Source organism: Coturnix japonica, chromosome 2, assembly GCF_054131305.1.
Source record: "Coturnix japonica strain WE chromosome 2, WE-NBRP24, whole genome shotgun sequence".
Taxonomy (NCBI): Eukaryota; Metazoa; Chordata; class Aves; order Galliformes; family Phasianidae; genus Coturnix; species Coturnix japonica.
The window spans coordinates 104,617,080-104,635,125 of record NC_140664.1 but is presented as its reverse complement, the minus strand read 5'-3'; the positions used below and the strand labels follow the sequence as shown (position 1 = coordinate 104,635,125).

The 18,046-nt window shown below is 40.3% G+C and overlaps 1 protein-coding gene across 3 annotated transcripts; it reads left to right on the top strand.

The window, feature by feature from the left end:
- The first annotated feature begins 49 nt into the window (after nucleotides 1-49).
- OXSM (3-oxoacyl-ACP synthase, mitochondrial) lies at nucleotides 50-6,369 on the top strand. 3 transcript variants are annotated; one of them, XM_015853975.2, is made up of 3 exons: nucleotides 50-107; nucleotides 1,676-2,693; nucleotides 5,767-6,369. In XM_015853975.2, the coding sequence occupies exons 2-3, from the start codon at nucleotides 1,711-1,713 to the stop codon at nucleotides 6,167-6,169; spliced, it is 1,386 nt and encodes a 461-aa protein (XP_015709461.2). In that variant the 5' UTR covers nucleotides 50-107; nucleotides 1,676-1,710; the 3' UTR covers nucleotides 6,170-6,369. The 3 variants fall into 3 exon arrangements, with proteins under 3 accessions (XP_015709461.2, XP_015709462.2, XP_015709463.2); XM_015853976.3 differs by having other exon boundaries at nucleotides 50-284; XM_015853977.3 differs by having other exon boundaries at nucleotides 50-476.
- Nucleotides 6,370-18,046: the final 11,677 nt, after the last annotated feature.

Below are 18,046 nucleotides of genomic sequence, written 5' to 3'. Positions count from 1 at the left end.
ATCGTGACGTTGGGGATCGACTAGGAAGCCGGCACACGTCCTCCCCCCTGTCCCTCCATAGTGGAACGGGGGAGGGAGGAGGAGCCAAGCATAGCTGAGCGGCCGAGGTACCGCGAGGGATCGGCGGGAGGGAGGGAGGGCGTTTCGCTGACCTAAATCCCACGTCGAATATTGGAAATGGGCAGGGGTGTAAAGAGCGCTTTGGCTGGAGACAAGTCATTACTTCTGAAGAGAGTCAAATCCCTTCTGCTTCCGTGTGTTGGATGCATGTGACTGGGACCAAGGTGGACACAGCGCTGCCTCGTGCTGCTCAGCCTGCTCCTTGCACCCAGTGTGTCCTGCATGAAGTGCTGCTCTCACTTGGCATCACGGGCAGTTCCCGTGGTGTTACATCCAGGGGAGCTGGGAGTGCTGCAGGCCGTGTGTTACCTGGCTTCTGACAGCAGTCAGTCCATAGCCAGACTGCAGGGTATGGCGTAAGTGCTATGGCAGTGTTGAAAAGCAGAGCGGTGTTAGTATGTCATTTGTCTGCATAATCGTTATGTTTCTATGAGATTATAAGTGTAAACCTCACAAGGTAGGCATGTCAGTCTGCACAACTGAAAAATGATTGCAATCGAAAATGATGTTGTTATATTTTTTTTCCCCTTCAGTTTACAGGCCTTTCAAAGCACTGCTGTGGTACACCCATTGGAAGTACTGTTCCCACCCTACTCTAAATACCCTTAGGCTGATGAAGCGTGGGTGGACATAGGGTGGTGAGGAGACCTGTCCAAGGTGCCTGGTTGTGTTAGTGTCAGGAAGAGATCCAATCCCTAACCTGTGGCCTAACAGTGCTGTTACGTTGTTTCCTATCCAACCCTGGCTGACATAAGGGTTAATACTATGGCATCCTTAGCACGATAATGCTGGGACATTTTCAGGTCTCTCTGAGAAGGATGAAGTAGTGTATATTTATTCTTGGTATCTCCAGACAGCTGGTAGTTAAAGCTCTGAGGCAAGTTTGCAGCAAAACCAGTGAGTGCCTTGCAGCCCACAGAGGTGACATGTACTACTCCTGATGACAGACACAGGAATTACGTCCCTTCCTGCAGTGTTCACACTAGGGTGCTGTGTAAAGAGCAGCTTATTAACTCGGCAAGATCAGACTTGGCGTGTGTTGTAGTTTGAAGAGTTAATCATGAGATACTTCTCCCTCACCTTGGGAGAAGAGGAGGGAAGGAAAAGTGCAAAAACCTGATTGAGATAGAATAAAGTAATTTATTAAAAGAAATAAGAGATAATACAGAATAATTAAGAGAAGTAAATCAAAATGAATAAAAAATAGAATCAGAAGAAAGCGAGCAAGCCGAATTCTTTATAGGCAGACTCTCCACTGGATACCTACTGGAAAAGACAAGAGATCTTTTCTCCCATCACTCAGAATCAGAAAATCGTGTGGAGGATCCTGAGAAATGTGGTACATCCAGTGTGTCTTCTTCTTGGAGAGTTAAAATTCACATGAGGCTGCTAGAGAAACCAGGGGACACAGCTCCACAGTCACATTGCCTCTGCCCCCTAACAGCCTGTCGCATGATGTCATGATATGGATTACTGATAAAACCAGGACAGAACGTTTCTCACATTGTCTGTTCTATTGTTTTGTTTGTGTCTTGTTTCTTTCTCCCCCCTGCAGCTACAGGAATGTGCACGGATTGATTGGTTCCCACCATGTTCTCACAGTGCTCACAGGAACTGTTGAAGACTGCAAATCTTCATCTCCGGAGTCTGAATCTGAATCTGCTTTTAAGAAATCACAAGAGAGCTTTCAGCAAGTCACTGCCTGCATGTCGAAGGAAAGTAGTTGTTACGGGTATTGGCCTGGTGTCTCCTCTTGGTGTGGGGACTCAGCTTGTGTGGAAGCGCCTTCTCCAAGGAGACAGTGGGATTGCATCACTAGATGGGGAAGAATACGCAGGCATCCCATGTAGAGTGGCTGCCTGTGTGCCGCGGGGAGATGAGGAGGGCCATTTCAAAGAAGAGAGCTTTGTTTCAAAGTCAGAAATCAAGTCTATGAGTTCTGCTACTGTCATGGCCATCGGTGCAGCAGAACTAGCAATAAAGGACTCTGGCTGGTCTCCACAGTCTGAACAGGACCATTTAAGAGCTGGTGTGGCAATTGGAATGGGAATGGTTCCACTGGAAGAGATTTCTGATACAGCTTCTTTATTTAAAACCAAGGGTTATAGCAAAGTCAGTCCGTTCTTTGTCCCAAAGATTTTAGTCAATATGGCAGCAGGTCAGATCAGCATTAAATACCAACTGAAAGGGCCAAATCATGCAGTGTCAACTGCTTGTACAACAGGTGCGCATGCTATTGGAGACTCCTTTCGATTTATCGCCTTGGGTGATGCTGATATCATGTTGGCTGGAGGGACTGAGGCTTGCATTAGTCCTTTGTCCTTGGCTGGATTTGCAAGAGCTCGGGCACTAAGCACTGGTTTTAATGCAAGCCCTAAAATGGCGTGTCGGCCATTTGATTCAAAGAGAGAAGGGTTTGTAATGGGAGAGGGTGCTGCAGTGCTGATCTTGGAGGAGTATGGACATGCTGTACAGAGAGATGCTAGGATCTATGCAGAAGTTTTAGGTTATGGACTGTCGGGTGATGCTTGCCACATAACAGCACCTAATCCGGAGGGAGATGGTGCATTCAGGTAAGATCTCTATGTTGATTACAACAGCTGCCTCATGTATTAATTATAAAGGCTACATATATTTCTCTTGCTTTATACATTTCCTAGAGAAATGCTGTTCAGTATTGAATTAATATTCCAAAAGCTGAGAAAATGAATTTTACCAGGTCTTAGTAAAGTGTTCCACAATGTTCCTTTTTAAAAAGAAATTGGATGAAGGTCAGTTCTTGTGAGAATCAACCTTTTTGTTGATGCAAGTCTTCTCTATGTGGAAACATTTTATATTTGGTGCCTTCAGCTATTCACATAAATGAGTCCCAATGGAAACCTTTTGTTTATCACAAGACCTTGTGAAACTACAGAAAGTTTTGAGGTTCTCCTTCACCCTTTGTTGTAGAGAAAAGAAACCTCACTGCAAAAGTAGGCCACATCATTTGTTACATTCTTGAAGGGGAATAACATTCCTTAAGAAATACCACGTGATAAGAGCACTTGGAGGATCTAATTTATTATAATATGCTTGGAAGATTTTACTAGAGTAATTACTATTAATGTTTGTAGCATTAATTGTGATTATTGGAGTTTAGGAAAGTCTGTGTCTTTTGGTAGGGAAAGTATTTAGACTGTATGGCTCTGCTACAGTCATGATTGAATACTTAATTCTGGTTAAGTGTTGGTGAAACTGCATAGCAGAAAGGCATGATTTGGTAAGATGGTAAAGCTTCATTAGTGTTAATCTCATGAGAAGTAGTTAACAAGTAGATAGTAGTTTACTCACCCTTATCACTGGACTAATTATCAGTTGAGTTAGATATACATGTATTGTTTGCCAGCTTTATGTAGGCCAGATGTTACTGCACGTTTGGGAATATGCAGGAGTTTGTGTTTCTCTGGATGTACGTGAATATTCAATAACAAAATTCCATCACTCACTGTGCAAATAGATCAAGCAGAAGCTTATGTATTATCTATTGTAAAGCTGACTTTGTATTTGTATCTTTATTAGATAAACAAATTTTTCAGGAGGTGTAATATACCAGATTTCCCTCTGTACTATTTGATTCATAGCTTATTGTTCTACACACTTCAGTGGGAATTGAGTAATCATGAGTTTCTTACCTGTGATTTTCAGACTTGTGTTTACCCTTGAGATGATACAGCAATATTTTGTAATAGACTTTTTGCATATTTTATGATTGCAATAGCATATAAATTGAATTCACAGTGGGAAGTAGCTGAAAGTTAATCTTACTATCTCCAAAATATGGTGCATTTCTACCCTTGAGATGAGATAATATATTTTAATACAATCTCCATTCTGATATTTGGTTTTTGCAGCTGTGTGCGAATCAAATCTGAAATGTACATGCATTTGATTTGCCATGTCAGAAAATTTCAGGGGAATGTGTATTTTGTCCTCTTCTAATAGCTGCTTCAGTTGGAGATTAAGACATGTTGGAATGAACCTAACAGGACAGGAAAAGCAAGGCCAGACTCAGAAGTGTGTCTATGAAGTGTGTTCTACACAATAATCTGTTATCTCCTTGAGTAATTATGTTCCTTGCAGCTTTAATGTATCTTTTCCCTCAGTGTAGATCAGTAATCGTTTTTGTCTGAATGTTGGCTTACTGTCTAGTGACAGTGAGAATCACCGAACTGCAGCCTAAGATAACATGGATGCTTTTGGGAGTTGAAGGCTATAATGGAAGATTTCCATTTCTCTGGGAGCTTTTGCTGTCTTTTGTCTTGATCTTCCATTTTACTTTTTAGTTTTCATGAGTTTCAAGTGCTAGTGATCCTTTGCAAGGAGGGTTATGTGATTGGTCACCTTTCGGTGACAAACTGTGGTAAAAATCCACTATGGAGCTGTATCTTCCTATAGATTTAATAAAATAGCATAGTTTATCCAGGCAATTCTAGTACACAGGTAATTAGGAGCTAGAATGGGACATGTGGAATTGGAGTGCACGAGTGTGATATTCAGTAACTACCATTTTGATATACAGGAATTAGACTATCACCTTGCTACCTTGCTATCACCTTGGGAAAGAAAGTAGATGATACCTTCTCACCTCTAAAAAGCATGCAGAAGTAACTCACAAGGAGTACAACTTTATTTCTTTCATCTCCAGATATTTTCTTTGGGTAGAGCATTTTCATTCCGATTCCCTTTACTCTAAATATAATAGAATCACAGAATTACTCAGGTTGGAAAAGACCTCGAAGATCATCAAGTCCAACCTCAGCCTAACCATAGTAACCATAGTAACTCTAACAACCCTCTGCTAAATCATATCCCTGAGCACCACATCCAAACGGCTCTTAAACACATCCAGGCATGGCGACTCAACCACCTCCCTGGGGAGCCTATTCCAGTACGTGACTACTCTTTTTGTAAAGAAGTGTTTCCTAACATCCAACCTAAACTTACCTTGGTGCAACTTGAGGCCATTTTCCCTTGTCATGTCACTTGTCACCAATGAGAAGAGACTTGACCCGCTCTCACTGTAAGCACCTTTCAGATACTGGAAGAGGGCAATAAGGTCTCCCCTCAGCCTCCTTTTCCCCGGACTAATGATAAATAAAAGGTCAAAACTGGGGAATCTTCCTTAACAGAGCTGAATGCTTCATTAGTATCAGCTACACTACAGAAACTTCACTGAAAGGAATCTTTATTTTTGTAATAATTTCAGATAGTTATTCCTTTCAAATGTTTCACAGTTTTGCTTTGAAGAGGAACCTTGACCTACTAATGCCATCTGCAGAGATGGTTTTGTCTTCTTTCTTTCAGCTTGTATTTTTCTCAACTGTAGAATTTAACCAAGTAAGTTTTAGTAGGAAATCTGATTGTGTAGTGGGCCTCACCACTGTTGTCTTTCTCAAATGGCTAGATGCAGATGTTCGTTTAGTTAGGTGAACCCCATCTCTTCTCACATCTGTAGTAAAGTATGTCATGCAGATTTATACATCTGCTAAACAGCTTCCAACAGTCTGTACTTTTGCTTTTGGTTTGAACGCATGACAAAAACATAATGGGAAATTCAGCATTCTGGTGTTGTTTTTTTTTGTTTGTTTGTTTGCTTTTTTTCCTTAGGTGTATGTCTGCAGCAATAAAAGATTCTGGAATCAAGCCTGAAGATATAACATATGTCAATGCACATGCAACTTCTACTCCTTTAGGAGATGCTGCTGAGAATCAAGCAATCAAGAAACTTTTTAAAAATCACTCACGTAATATTGCAGTTTCCTCAACTAAAGGAGCAACGGGACATCTTTTGGGAGCCGCAGGAGCTATTGAAGCAGCTTTTACTGTGCTGTCCTGTTACCATGCAATTTTGCCACCTACTTTAAACTTAGAAAAAACAGAGCCAGAGTTTGATCTTAATTATGTTCCATTAAAAGCTCAGGAGTGGAAAACTGAAAAACGGCGTGTTGCGCTTACAAATTCATTTGGCTTTGGTGGTACTAATGCAACTTTGTGCTTTGCAAGTGTTTAACTTGTGCTGTGCATCTTGTGAGGAACGGCATTCAATTTTCTGTACCGCCATCTTTGCTATATAGTATAATCATTTCTCAGCTTTGAGACTTGATATGTAACTTTATTCGCTCCAACATTTACATCAATAATTCTTTCAAAAAGAGGGAATTTCTTTTACTCGTTTTAATAAAAATAAAGATCTACTTTTCATGTGGTAAAGAAGTTTTTATTTCTGCTCAAAAAGAAGACTTGTAGCAAGTAATCTGAATAGCACTGTTTTGTGAGGAGGAAAGTGATAAATTCCATATTTCAGTGTAATGATACATTTATAATTACCGAGTCTTTGCTAGTCTCCATCACTTTTGAGGCCAAATGATTATCCTCTTGTGAACTCTGACTTGACTTGCTTATTGACTGAGAGGCAGGTTTTTTTCTTCATGTCTTCTCCTTATGTTTGTCTAAATTTGTTTCCTGTGATGTTCTTTCCAGCACTCAGGATGGTATGCCATCTGGCTGTGCATATGGACATGAATTCTATGTAGTAAAGGGAAAAAGTGGACATTCATGCCTTTGGCAGGCTCTTATATCTCGCCTTGTCTTACCTTGTCCAATCTCACATAATTTTGAATAGATTTTGAATAAATTAATTGTGAATGCAGAAGTGCAGTTAAGCCAGTTCTCTTTGAAGATGAGACGTTTCAGTCTTCCATCTCCCTGCTCACTTTCCCACTGGCTAGTGATATCACCTTAGTGCTTTTACCAGCCTTTGTGTTGTGATGGAGGGAAAAAAAATGATACAAGTATATAAAAGTCATTGAAATGCAGGTTAAATAGTGGAGTTTGATAATTAAGCTGGATAGGAAAATTATGACTGCTGTTTCTTAACCAGCTTATTTTTTTGGTATTAAAAAAAAAAAAAAAAAACTAAAGAAAAGTATTTTGATACTCTTTTCTTCTTTAATTACACAGAATTCAAGTTATCATCACCCAATTTCTAAGTTTGTTAACCTCTGCAATAGATGAAATATATGCACAATTAAGGGAGAACCTACTGTGTGTCAACCTCATAAAGTGTTCATTTAGAAAACAAGTAAAAAAGCCTACTACTGAAACAACGAGGCACATACATGTGATGATTAAGAGGTCTCTAATAAAGAAGTTGCATTTTACTGAAAGTTTTATAAGCATACTGTAATCTATGCAACTGTAGCAATCCATTGATCAACTGCTTGATCAATTGATCAAATTTTACTTAATTAGAATGGATATTTTTTTCCCCTAAAATTTGGTACAGAAATTACTTGGAAACATTTACACAAAAGGAGTGTTGCCTAACAAGTTAGGACCATACAGCTGTTACTTGATGACTTACTGTATAGTGGTAAAAGATTTATGACATTGCTCCCATTATCTGTTGCATTTCTAATTCTGTTTTTTCCACCATCAAAAGGCATTTCAAATATTGTAGACTTGCACACATTCTTCCACATAGGTGATACTCGGGAAATTGTAACATAGGTTGATAAGATTTCTCACAGTGGATCATTTCTTATTTGATTTTTGTTTTCATTTCCATGTGTTGAATTGCTTCACTAATGATGTTGAGCAACAATAGGAGTGAGTGGAAAATGTTAAGTCACTGCTTGAACCAGAGACTGAGCACCTGGTAAGAAGGCATGGCCAACCCAGGGGAATTCAGGTACAAGCAGTGTACCTGAGTGACCGGAAGGGGTGGATCCTGGCTGCACCCCCTCCCAGACCTCATTTAAGGGTTGGCAGTGGAGGTAAGGGTGTTTTATCTGGAGACCCCTGACTACCTGAGGATCTTCTGGGCCTTCAGAAGGTAAGTAGTTTCTTTCTCTTATTTTTGTGCCTGCTGCTGTTGTATCTGAGCAGATCCTCACTTGCTGTAGCCTGGGGTCTTGCTGCTCTGCTATCTTCTAATGCAATGGGAAGAACAAGTATATGTAACATGTGGCCTGTGTATCTTCCATGCGCTATGAGGACAAAAATAATAGATGACAATGTATTTTGTTATAAAATTTTACACAAAGATAGTGAGATAGATATTCAAGTATTTTAGTACGTGTTTAAAAATAATTACATGGCAAAGATTCTTGAGCAATATAGTTGTTCTTCTGAAATAGCAAAATAGAGCTAACTAGAATAATAATCAAACTTACTGATGGTGGTTTAGGTTATCTAATGTAAAGAAAACGTAAAGATGGATTTGATTGTTCCTTGTAGCGCCAGTCAGCATCTTAGTCAGATACTGTCTTGATAGCGCAAATATATGTGAAGTTGACATCCTTATAGCTGTTTGACTTTATTAAAAGAATTTTCATGAGTGTTATGTTAGCCTTAAACCCTTATGTGGGGAAGCAGATTGGCTTGCTGGATTTAAATGGCACATAAAGTAGCTATATCACAGGTAAATTTCATTCTGGACAGAGATTGCTAATGGGCTATTATGAGGTTTAGCTATACTCTAAAACCTCATTATTTATAGTAATGGTCTTGATGATGTGAAACAGCATAAATTTAGCATTTGCTGTCTTCACTGGGTAGAAGAAGAATGATGAGAAAAATACAGACAGAAAACAATTAAGACTTTCAGAAGCTGAGCTGGCACAGGGCAATGCAGTTCAAACCAGATTGATGTGAAATAAGCCTGAAAAAAAAAATGTTACCGAAGGGAAAATGAAAAAGCATACTGCCAGGAGAGCTGGGGAGTTTGTTGTGGGGAAAAGCATCTAGAAAACCTCTCAGCTTACGGTAATTAATAGCAGCAGTACAGTGAATGAAAATCTGGATTGTATGCAATATTAAAAGGCATAATATAAAATTCATCGTTACTCTCTGCAAATTACATGCAAAAAGAAATTAATTTAAGGAAGTCAGCCTCTAAGAGCAAAGTAGCAACAGGATTGTAAATTTGGAGGAAATCATGTAGTTTCTTCTGGAGATTATATTTTTTTCAGGCTTCTGTAAGCAGGGGTGGAATTTGGGAAGACTAAACACTGCTGCATTAGTGAGGACCTGAAGTGCAGTCTAGCTAAATGTCTACTCTTGCTACATAGCTACAGATCTGTAATTAGTATTGTGACAGAGAGAAATGCTTCACTTTCCCTCAGCTAGCAGAGATCATGGCCTCAGGAGTGCTGGATGTGAACACTTGTGTGCCAGCCACAGAAAGACAGATGATACTACTGCTTAGAAAAATAAAACAAATTGGAATGACTAGAAGGATGATCTTTCACCACACTTAATCTCATTGCAATTTAATTATTTGCTGGAGGTAACCTTTGAAATATGAAAGCTCTGTGGTGATAGTTATCTTTCATAGTCTGACCATGGATAATTTTAAGAAGCCTAGGTGAAATGGCAGTGTGCCTTCTAATCAAGATTGAATAAAAAAAAATGTAAGTCCCAAAGTTGAATCCTGTCAGTCTGAATTTTGTACAAGTTTCATTTTTAAGTACTTTTTTGGAGTAGTCTCTTTTTTTTCCACGTATCCCGCTGAGCTGAGCAGGGACTACTTACTGCTAATTACTGCTTTATTATGATAGCTACCCACATAAGAGGAAAATAGATCTGTCTCTGTTGCTGAACTATGAAACAGGCAAATTGAATAACATGATAAAACAGAAAGCTTTCCCTTAAAATGTACACTTAATAATGAATAATGGCCCAGGGTTTGGCCTTTTAAGCTTGGTGTCAATAGTAGACAGGCCAGCAAAGCCTGGAAAAGCTAGGAATGACCTTGTTATGATGCCAGCTAGCTCCCTCAGAGCTTGTAGGTGTGTATCACCAGGGCCTATGTACAGTTTAAAATGTTCCTCCTGATCCTTCACTGAGGTTGAGTCTGCCTCACCGTACAAATTGGCATGTTTTCCTGCCTATCAGCTGATGATTGTTTGCCTTTTTCTAGCATGGAAGCTTTAAATGTAATTTGAATGGCTTTTTTAAAATGCTAAGTCATGGATCAACTTGAAAACTCACAGGGTGATTGCTGACCACTCTTTATCTATGACCCATCCCACCCTACCTAACAGCCACAGATGGGACAGAATCATGTTGAAGTTTTCAGAGCACTTTGTGTTGAGTCTCTTGGCTTTCTCAGAGCATTTGAGGTGGCCAAAGGTGAAACCTACCTTTTAGCTTTGGGACCAGTTATGGAATAGGAAATCAGCTGGCACAAAAAGCTCCAAAAGCTTGCTCCTATTTCCTTGTAAAGTAAATTGTCTTTCCTTTTGTCTTCAGGTATGTTTTCATGAAATACATTTTCTGACACAGGAAAAGAAAAAAAAACATGATAAAATATGTAAGAAGCGTTACTGTCTTGTCTGGAGTAACTACTCTTGATTTGGTAACAGTCTGGGACCAAACTCATTAGTTAGCTTTCATAATGTAGGGAACTGAAAATGATAAATCCATTTTCTATATTTAATACTATAGTGAAAACATTCTCTCCTTCTAGATATTTCTATCAAGATCAGAGCCTCTTCAGTTTGATTAGCATAGATTGCTTTGTCTATGATTATAAATCTGTATATATCACATTTTAGGAACAAATCTTTAATTGGCTTGTTTTTTGAGAAGATGGGCTCCCATTATATTTCTAAAGCTAGCATCAGCAACAGAAAAACTGAATGAAGGCAGTTTGATAAACTAAGCGAAATGAACAGCAGTTACGTCTTGGGCAGTAGATGCCTCTCCAACTTTTTTAACAATGGAGATCAATGTTAACTTGGCAGCAGAGCATTTTTCTACCTGCAGTTATAGAAACGTGAAGAAATGTGCTAGTATCAATTGCTTATAGTCAGTACCTTCGTGTAGAAGGCACAATAATTTTAGTATGACAGCTCATATACATGAATACCAACTGGTACCATATAAGGGTATAGCAATACTAGACCTTTGAAAAAATAGGTTAAAAGAAGTCTGGCTAAACAGTAACAAGAGGGATTTAGAGAGTAGCTTGTATTCATAAGGAGCAAAAGAAAGGTAAAATAGGAACTGTAGTTACATAGGTTGTTCTGAAAGTAATACCTCCTATTTATTTCCAGGGAAACTACAATGATTACAAAGAGCAAAATAACAGTATTTGATAGAGAAAATTTTCAGCTACTGAACACTTTTTTTCAGCACAGTCACCACTGTTACCCATGCACTTTCTCCAGTGACGAATAAGAGCCTGCATGCCATGCTTATAAAAATCTGCACTGTCGGAGGTGATGAGCTGTCACAACTCCCGAAATGCACTATCTGCTGCCCTACTATGCTGCCATCGTCTGTTTGGCCTCCATAAACCTTCAGCAAGTGTCAGTGAATGTCAGTGGGTGCCATTTTTTTCCATGTAGAGGAACTGAATTCTGCACTTTTGTTTCATCCATGCTTCTGTGTCAGGTGCTGCTTTGTCAGACTTCCTCTCTGCTGCCATCTGTCACATAGCAACAAAATGGAGTGGAATACTGGTGGGAAGGTTCCACCTCTACTGCCCTAACACTAATATCTGCTTCTGACTTCATGGGCCAACATCATAAAATGGGAGGCATTACTTTTGGAGCAGCCTTCATAAGATTTTTATTTTTTTTTTCATGTGGGTCTTATTTGTTTGGAATGTGATAAAGCAGATCAGATGTTAAATGACTGGACATCCATAAGTTAATTGTTATTTTGTTGTTTTGCTTCTTTGTTATCATCAGGATGTTGGTGCTCTCTTATTTTTATGAGCAGTGACTGTTTATTTTCATAATGATGGACTATTTTCTGGAGTTCACAATGCCATCAAAAATTCTCTGGGCTAAAAAAAGGAAGGCATAGAAGTTATTCTGGAATTAACACAGCAGTTAATTCTCATAATGTTTTTTGGAAGAAAGAAAAAGAGAAGCAGCTGTGTTTCTGACTGAAGGCTTGATATGGAATACTTGTAGAATATAAGTTCTGAAAGAATTGCAGGAAAGAATATGTCTGCCATTAACATTTTTAGAAGCCAATAGGATTTCTGGTTTTCCCTGATGACTGTTTTCCTGGGAAAATGGCTTGTCTGGGGGCTTACTTGTACTTTGATATCATCTGTATTTACTGTGAAATTTTTTGAATGCTCTCTTAAATCATCTAGGAATTCCCTGAAAATATAATAATTTAGTGGTGGTCATGGACAAATATTGCTTCTTTGGTTCACAGTGAGCATCATAACCTGGAAAACAGCTTCTGGAGCAAGGTTTATCTCAATGTTGCCCTTTTGCCAGCTCATGTTTATGTTATTAAAAAAAAAATACAGCCTTGGCACACATCCCAGTGATAAGTGTTGTCTCAGCTGTGTCTGTTGGGATATCAGCATCTAGAATGACTCATCTTGGAGAGAGAATTGCCTGGAGAGGCTGTGGATGCTCCAGAGTCTCTGGAGGTGTTCAGGACCAGGCTGGATGGGGCCCTGGGCAACCTGGTCTAGTACCTGCTCTGGAGGCTGGTGGCTCTGCCTGTGGCAGAGTGTTGGAGCCTGATGATCCTTGTGGTCCCCTCCAATCCAAGCCATTCTATGATTCTTTTGTGTGGGAAAATATAGACAACAGCTATGCTGGGGCTGGGAGGTAGTGAGGACACTGTAATCATGAATTCCACGCTCATTCACTCAGCTGGGTGGACAAGCTTGTGCTGGGCAGTGGGAGAGGGAATTAAAATATATATATATGTTAAAAATATGGAGCTAGCTAGGAAGAGACATTTTTTATCAGGTATAAAAACTAAAGTGGAGTATAAGACATAAAGTTTGAAGGACATGTAGTATGGAAGGACCTCCAGAAACAGAAGGAGATAAGTAAGTGGTAATCAGAAAATTAGTTCAGTGCTTATTACTTAAATAGTAAGTATAAAATCATATAATCATAAAATAGCCTAGGTTGGAAGGGACCTTAAATAGGCCCTAACCCACCTGTGCACAAGTTTGCCGCCCACTAGATTAGGCTGTTCAGGGCCCCAGTTAACCTGACCTTGAATGCCTCCAGAGATGTGGCATTTGTAGCTTCACTGGGCAACCTATTCTAGTGCTTTACCACCCTCTGAGTTAATTTCTTCCTAACAGCTGACCTAAATTTCCTCTCTTTTAGTTAAAAGCATTCCCCTTTGTCCTATCATTATTGGACTGTAAAAAGTTGGTCATCTTTGTGCTTATAAGCTTCCTTCAAGTGTTGGAAGACTGAAATGAGGTCTCCATGAAGCATCTCTTCTCTAAGCCCATCTCCCTCAAACCTTTTTCATAGTATGTGTGCTCCAGCCCTTTGATCATCTTCATGGCTCTCTTCTGGACTTGCAACAGTTCTGCATCCTTCTTGCACTGGGAGCCCCAGGCCTGGACAATCACCTCCCTCACTCTGCTGGCCACCCCTTTTTTGATGTAGCCCAGGATGCAGTTGACCTTCTGGGTTCTGGTTCAGGTCCAGCTCTTCCTCCATCAGGACCCCCAGGTCCTTTCCTGACAGGCTGCTCTGAAGTAATTATCTGTCTGTAGGCATATTTGTAATCACACTGACCCAAGTACAGCATCTTGCACTTGACCTTGTTGAGCCTTGTTAGGTTCAGGTGTGCCTGTATCTTGAGCCTTGCATCTCTTCAGGTTCCTCTGGATGGCAGCTTTTCCTTCTATTGCAGCAACTGCACCACTCATCTTGGTGCCCTCTGCAAATGTGCTGAGGGTGCATTTGATCCCATCATTGATAAAGGTGTCAAAAGATGTTGGTCCCAAAACAAACCCACTTGCAACCAGACTCCACCTGGACACAGTGCCATTGAGAACATCTCTCTGACTATAACTATCCTACCAATTCTTTATTCACTGAATAGTCCTGCCTTAATCCTTATTTCAACTACACAGAGATAAAAAAAAGTACATGGAAAGATATGAAGCACATGTTCATCAGAACAAGATGATGTCTGTGAGCTGCAAATTTGCCAGTTGCAGAAGAATTTCAGTGCTTTTTGGTGTATGCTAGTACATAATGAGGAACTAAAGTCATGTTCCTTGTTCCTAACAGGCCCAGCTTAACATTATTGTCTCCATTGTACAGAGGTAAGATTTGTGAGTGACTGAGAGTCCGAAAGGATTGGCTTGAATTGGGAATATAATTCCAGAAGTATTGTTCTCTAGCTTGTGTGTGGTTTGTTAGGGCCTAACATCTGCCCTATCAGCTTTTCTGAATAGAAGCTCATTGCCTGGAACTTGAAAGTGGTTTATAAGGATATACAATGCATTTCTTAATTTTGATTAAATTGAGTCTGATCTACAGCTTATAAGTAAATGTTTTTTATACTTTTATTTTGAGCATATTCCTAATTTAACTGCTAAGTGGAGGATGTTACCAATTTATACTGTTTGTGTCAGAAGGAAGGAACAAGAGGGAATTGTCTGTGCTTGTTCAGGAAATATCTCCTTCTGTTTGGAAAAGGAGGAGAATGAGAACCTCTGTTGTAGTTACAAGTAAGTTTTTGTCAGTGAGTTTTCTGAGCTAGAGTTAAGCAAATTACTCATAGTGCATGTCCTTCCTGGCAGAGCACATGGGAGTGGAATTTGTAGATATATCATTTGTATCTTATTTCTTTCAATAATTGAGAGAGGAAATGACCTTTACTTGGAGGATTCAGATGAATTTAGAAGTTTTTAAAAAGCCAGAATTGCCAGGAGAAGCAGATTCCTGAGACTATAAGCAAATTATACAGGGAGTTTACCACTGCAGCAAAGTCAAGGAGAAGCAGTTCTTCTATGCACAGCTGCTTTACAAGCATCCGCGATTCAACAATATAAGGTAAAAGGAGAACGTGGGACATCTTTGTTCTGTGTTAGGCAGCTTGGATGTGTGTGGAAGACAGTGTTCAGAATAACAATTGTTCAAGCCCTTGAAAATAAGCGTAACACGCTCCCTCAGAGGCAATTTTAATATCTGACAAACTAGGTGAAGTTGCTGCTGAATGCATTTTGGATCCTCTCCAATGTCATCTTTATTGCAAGAGAGAATAATTTGGCTTCTATTCAATTAATTAGTGCCTGTTCCTCCTCAGCCCAGCAGTGAGGGTGCTGGTGGCAGTGGTTGCATCTTGAATGTGAATGTCAGTCAGTTGGGAAATGGGCTGTCACAAAAGATTCCACTCCCTTGGGACATGGTGCTTGAAATAATTCTGTGTTCTAAAGACCTTAGCTCAGAGGTTACTGGCTCTGAGTCGAGTTCATTTGCCAACACACCCATCTGTACTAGTGTGTTATGGAACCCAGTCCTACATGGAGCTGAATCAGTCTGTGCCTGGGGGTGCCGTGGAGGAGATTTTGGAAGAGGATTTCTGGAGAAGTTTACTGTCTTTTGGAATTAATTATAGCAGGTTTCCTGAGGAAACTTTAAAAGTCCTCCATTTAAAAATGGTGTGCTTGTTTTTCTGGCCACGCTGAGTTTAACAAATTCCAGAGACATTTGTCACCGCTATTTGCCCTTCAAAAGATGGGCAGACCCAGATGGGTGTTGTCTGTGACACCTGGAGACAAAAGAGTGTGTCAGAACAGCTTCAATTACCTAAAAGCTGTTCCTTATGCCCCGTGATGCCTGAAGAGCCCCTCCTACAGACAATACTGTAAAATATTCCCACTGATTTCAGTTATGAAGGGTATTAAGCATTTTCAGTCACCAACTACTCAGTCCTGTGAGAGGAAGTGAGAGACCTGTTTGAAACTGTTTCTTTGTTAAATAGCTATTTCTGTCCTGAATGTTACCGTTTGTCATTTGCAATGACAAATGATAATGGCTGACTGTGCAGAGCCATCAGACTACAGAAGAACCCATTCTGAAACCGGCCAAAAATGGTGAGCACGTGTCTGATGAAAACAGTCACTGATGCTCTATCAGAATTAGGTTGTACCAAGAGCAGCTTTGCTTGGGGACAGCTTGCCTTCATCTCAGAAGGGAGACCCTGCGCTATCGTCACGTGGCGTTGCCTCTCGAGCAGAAAATCGTGAGCGAAATGAGGGTGAACACACGGTGGCAGCCGAATCTCAGTTATCCGAGGAGCTCTATGTGCTCGCATTCATCTCAATGGTTGCCCTTAGTCATCGCTTTCCTTCCCTAAACCACTAGTGTACGATCTCTTACTGAGGAAAAGGAAAATATAATCTAAATACAGTTCTTCCAACCCCTACTTTTTCCCTTCTAAAGCTTACCTGGCTTTCTCTGTGAGTATAAAACCAAGTTTGGACCTACTTGCTTAAGTGCAATCTTTGACAGAACTAGTAGTAAAACCAGGATGTTACAATGTCTGGTGGGAGAAGGAATTAAATAACAGCAAAGAGGGGACATTCTATTGTTCCTGAGCAGCATGCACTCAAAGCATTTGCTTGAAGGAAGGAACCACATTATTCAAGTAAATGAAGTAATTGGAATAAGTTTTAGTACCTGAGTGTCTTTGTTGATCCGTGTGGAGGATCTCTCTCACCTACCTTACCTGCCCTAAGTGAATGGTAATGTTTGGAGACACATTTTGGGGATAGCTCAGTATTTGTTGTGATTCAGCTTTCTTGTTTCAGGCCTTCATAAGTACTTCAGGACCACTTATTTCCCCACCATAAATTACAAGTGAATCAAGGCAGCTGGAGTCTTCCCGCACTGAACTATGTATTAAATGTGATTAAACAATGAATTCTGCTTGTTTCCTTCATCCTCTGGTTCCATCTTCATGAGCCCCTGCTCTGCATGGAGTAGTGCTCAAAGCAGGAAGAAAGTGAGGTATTTTTTTGTTGTTGTACTTCAAAAGTAAATTCTAAACTATATGTATAGGGAAATGATGATATTTACTGCTGTGCTATGTTGCAGCCAGGCCTGGCTATCTCAGCCAACTTCTGGAACCAGAATCTGGGCTGTATGACTCAGAGATACCACCACCTGAAGTGCTGCTGACCTGGAGGGATGTTCTTCTCCCAGAAAGGCCACAGATGATGACTGTGCCCTCTCATAGATTGTCTGTATATGGAAGTGTACTAAGACTAGGTGAACACCTGCAGGTTAAGTTGCAATTGGAGATGGTGCCGTGCAAACAGCCTGTGCTTTGCAACACCTGCATGTAAGCTGATCAGCCTAGGAAGACTTTGGATATGTTTCTGTCCTTTGTGGTGTAATCCTACCTTTGCTAAATTGCAAAACTGCTGCTCCCTTCAGTGGAAATAAGGCTAATGGTCTGCTGAAGAGCTCCTGTCCTTTCTCAGAAACCTGCCTGTTGCTGTTATTGATGTGTGCAAATGTCACTGTTTGCACAGTGGTTTGCATTTCCCAGAGAAAAAAAAATCAATCACCTGAGAAAGTAAACCTTTTTTTTTTTCTCTCTGTATTTCTGGAAGACATAACCCAAATCACTCCACTTTGTGCTGATACAGGTAACAGTAAAATCAGGACATAACAACAGCTTTTTTATTGACTGTAAGCTCTATCTAATCCTTTGAATGTGGATACATGGCTATGTGTCAGGCCCCTGAGGGTGCTTGTAGGCTGTGATTGCCATGAGTGGCACCAGCTAGGACTACGTGCTCCTGTGTCCATGTCCCACAAAACCATTTAAGCTTAGTCCCAGCACCTGGACAGAGAATCATAGAATGGCCTGGGTTGAAAAGGACCTCAAAGATCATGTAATTTCAACCTCCCTACCACAGGTGGGGTTGCCAACCACTAGGCCAGGCTGCCCAGAGCCACATCCAGCCTGGGTATGTGACATGTGGTACGTGACTTGAGTATATACATGTCTACCGTTCTATCCCTGGCCTTTCTTGCAGTGCTGTTTGAGTATCCTGCCTTGGTGGGAGATCTAGCCTTTGGCTGACAATTGCTGGATGGTTGATGGGATATTTTACTGATCCAAAAAACTATTA